Genomic DNA, 3858 nt, shown 5'->3' with positions numbered 1-3858 from the left:
CCGCCAGGCCCAGCACACGTACCCAGCACGTCGGCGGACTTCTTACGCTCCACGATCTGGATGTCTCGGGCGCCGGCTGGGATGTGGGTCACCAGAGAGTAACCTGGGGGAGATTGGACAATGGGGAGCAGCAGTTCCAGCTGTAGCCGCCGCCTCTCAATCGGAAAGACAGCCCTGGATGGCGGCCACCACTCTGCCGCGTCCCCAGTGGGTGAGGGGTGCTGTCTGGCTGCACCCAGGCCCCGGAGGCAAGTCCGAGGCCCTGCCGAAACGCCCCGTGCCGTCATAGGGCTGACCGCCATCCAGGCACGGGCCCGGGTTTGCCCAGGCTCCCTGGCCCTTTCCTACAAGGCCGTGGGTAACACTCGTCATACTCCCGAGGGACACTGCAGGCCTCCGAGCCTTCAATCTGCTGGAGTCAGACAGGCCTGGGACCTGCTCCAGGCATCACCAAGTCGAGCCCGCGCGTGGCCGTAGCCTGGGCCTGTCTCCTCTTCTGCACGCAGGGAGGCCGGCTCCCGCCCTAGGCACGTAGGGAGATTCTGCCCGGCGCAGAGCCTGGCCCCAAGGTCCCTGTCACTATTAGTATTTTTAAAACCCATGTCGTCCCAATATTGTGTTGATTTCAGAGCTTTCTGCATTCAAAGATGTAGACAAGGAAGGACAAAGCGTGGCCAAGGTCATCATCAAGTCCCCAGAAAGGTGGGCAGGCAGCCAAGAGACCGGCACGGAGACCCCGAGCAAGGGACCAGGGGCTGCAGGGAGCGGCTCTGAGGACGGACGCGGAGGGTGCTCTGGGGAGGAGGAGGAGGGATGTTTTTCTGTAAAGTCCTAAGATGAGAAGCCTGGTGGGGGCAGGGCCGACTCAGGGGTCAGGCTGGCTGGGCTGAGCTCGTGCCCCGGCTCCCGCCGAGCAGTGTGAGCGCCCAGGCACACCTGTCCACCCCGGGGGTGCTGCTCCCGCAGGCCGGCACCACGCCCCACCTCCCGCCTGCCCTGCCACCGTTACAGGTCCCTGACGACTGCGGGCTCGTCCCTCCCCACCAGGCGCCCTGCGAAATAGTTGACGACCGGCCTTCTTGGTGGGAGAGTGAGGAGCTCTGACCTGTCGTGCGGGCCAATTCCCGTGGGGTCAACACTGCCACCGTGACCGATTCGAGGCTCCCAACACCACGTCACGGGGTACGGAGTTGAAAAGAGGTGCACGGTGGCTCACCTGCTGCTGCGGCATTTACGCAGGGGACCCGATTAGCGAATGGTGAGCGCTGCCTATTTAACTGCAGGTTCCCACGCGACGGCTGCTAACTCAGCGGGGAGCTCACGAGATCCCTGAGCATCGGCTCACCGGCTCTGCCACCGTGCGGGGCGCTCCCCGCGGCGAGCACGCACACACTCATCAGGGCAGGGGGGGTGGACGGTGGGCACCACTGGGTTCAGACCCAGCTCTGCCACCTCTGGCTGTGTGACCTGAGACTAGGTTCCTAACCTCTCCGTTATCGTGTCTGCAAAATGGGAGCAGTGGCCGGCAGCACCTGCCGCGCAGAGACGTCGTGAGCTGCGGATGGGTTAACTCGCGCCAGACCTGGCCCGGGGCACAGTGTGCGCCGGTGGAGTGAGGTGGGGTGTTTAGGTGTCAGCCCCCGGCCCCCCCCCGACCAAGAGTTCTGTGAGGGAGTGAGCCTTGGCTCTCCAGGGCCTTCCTGTAGCCCGCAGTGTCTGGCACACAGTAGGTGCTCATGGCACACAGTAGGTGCTCAGGAAGAGACACACCGCCTGAACGCTGGCCCCGCCATCCGTGTACCCCACGTCCGGCAGGAGGACCCATGAGCGGTTTGTGAAGGGAAGGGGGCTTGCGAGGTGGCCTTCCTCGCCTCCCGCAGCGAGGCCTCCGAAGGACGTGGCCTCTGCCCGCCGTGCTCACCACGCGCTGCTCGGCCCCCTCCAGTGGCCCTGCCCTGACCCTCCACTAAGGTCACCCCATCCTCTCCAGACGCTGTCCCTCGGCCCTGGCTCCCATATCTGAGACTAACGCGAACTCTGAAGTCCACCCTCATGTGGCGGCCAAGGCCGTTTGCTCCACCCCAGGACACGGCCAGAGTCCCAACAGCCAGGGCCACCGTGGCTTCCGGTCTGAGCTCACCCGAACTCACTGGGGGACCCTGAGCTGGCAAGTCCCAGCCTGGGCCTCGGTTTCGCCACACACGAAAGTGGGTTTCAAGCTGCACCCCCTTCCCTGATCCGATAACCCAGTTTAATCCCACAAGCATTTACCGAGACCCAGGAATGTATTTGGTTTGATGCTGAGTGTTGTAAGTGACATCTTTCCAAAAGGACAAAGTCCTGTCACAGACTCAGACCCCTGCCCATCCCCAGCTCCCACAGGGCCGGGCCAGAGCTGAATGCCACGCCAACATGAGGCCAAATGGATGCAGCTGGAACATGGACACACTGCTGCCCAGGGAAGGGGGGGCCAGCCTGGAGCCTCCGCACCCCGAAACGTGGACTCTGCAGAACACGCGAGTGGCTCAGCCCTCCCATCTACGGTGAGGACGGGACTCGGGCCTCAGTCTCCCTCAGTAAGTGTGGCATCTCCCCGCACAGCTGCAAAGGTCAGACGTGGCCTCTAAGCCAAGCGTGCACTAGCCGCCGGCTTTCAGGTCCATACAGAGCCGCTCACTACTCCTAGCCAAAGGGGGCCTCGCGGAGCACCTGGCCGGCCCACCTGGGTCTGGGGTATGGGGTACCCTCGAGGGGCAGGGGCTGGCACAGCAGCCCTCGGCAGGCCGGAGACGGGGTCGCCCCCAGGGCCGCACGCGGGCGTGGGCGCTGACCGAGGTGGGCGCTGACCGAGGTGGGCGCTGACCGAGGCGGGCGCTTACCCAGGTGTGCGTTCCCTTTGCGGTAGTTGCCCGTCACGTGGGTGCAGCTGCTCCCGTCGCCCTGGCAGACGCCACACTTGTCCAGCGTGTGGGTGGAGAACAGGACACCGTCACAGCCGATGGGCTGCAGGGAGGGAGGCGGAGGGGGCCGCTGGGAGGGCGCCGCGGCTGCCACCGCCACGGGGCGCGGGCGGGCGGTCAGCGCGACGAGACCAGCGGCCATGTTTAACAACCTCACATTTTCCAGACACGCAAACCCCTCGCAGGTCACTGAGCTTGCAGGACGTGCCGTCGCGGGCGGGGACCATGAGCTGCCGCTGGCCGTCCGCCGTGGTGCAGTGCAGGTCACAGGGCTTGCTGGAGATGTGCACGTAGTCATCTGGCCGGGGACAAAGGGTCTCAGGGCGGGGAGGGGGCCGGGTCAGGGGCTTGCCCTCCCTCGTCCCAAACAGCCCCAAACAGCCCTCTCCCGGAGCACAGATGGGAAGCGGAGGCCTGGGCGTGGAAGGGACTTGCCCGGGGTCTGCTGGCAGGCGTGAGCCGAGACGCAGGGGCCGCGACCCAGCCCAGGCCCTGTGCTTTCGGGTGTCCATACAGAGCCGCTCACTATTCCTAGCCAAAGGGGGCCTCGCGGAGCACCTGGCCAGCCCACCTGGGTCTGGGGTATGGGGTACCCTCAAGGGGCAGGGGCTATAGCCTCTGCCTCCCTGTGAGTGGGGGTGGGGGAGGTTCCCCCCTGCAGGAGGTCTGAGCCAGTTGGTGGCCCTGGGCTGCTGGCCCCGCACTTAGCCCCTGAGGGCGAGAGGCCAGCTCATTTACACGGTTGCCCCAACTTCTCGTGACCATCGACAAGACAGACCCCACCCCGGGCCTCGGTTTGCCCACCCACTGGACGAGGACACTCTCTCCCGGTGTCCCCAGGAGGGGACCCATGGGCCGTGGCCCCCAGGGCGTGGGCGGGCGGCCCGGCTCTGTTCCC

At 65.6% G+C, this 3858-nt stretch overlaps 1 protein-coding gene across 1 annotated transcript in view; it reads right to left on the bottom strand.

Annotated features, from left to right (window-relative positions):
* ADAMTSL2 (ADAMTS like 2) overlaps positions 1–3858 on the bottom strand; it is a gene marked incomplete at its 3' end in the record, with an annotated part of 22761 nt that overhangs the window by 15971 nt on the left and 2932 nt on the right. The window contains exons 3-5 of the mRNA XM_023536471.1: positions 3113–3258; positions 2880–3003; positions 23–103 (exon numbers count right to left, since the gene is read on the bottom strand). Coding sequence (XP_023392239.1) covers positions 23–103; positions 2880–3003; positions 3113–3258 — 351 coding nt within the window. The remainder of the gene's footprint in view (positions 1–22; positions 104–2879; positions 3004–3112; positions 3259–3858) is intronic.

Source organism: Pteropus vampyrus, unplaced genomic scaffold (genome assembly GCF_000151845.1).
Source record: "Pteropus vampyrus isolate Shadow unplaced genomic scaffold, Pvam_2.0 Scaffold157, whole genome shotgun sequence".
NCBI lineage: Eukaryota > Metazoa > Chordata > Mammalia > Chiroptera > Pteropodidae > Pteropus > Pteropus vampyrus.
Note: the sequence above shows the minus strand (reverse complement) of the source record. Positions and strands in the feature narration are given on the sequence as shown.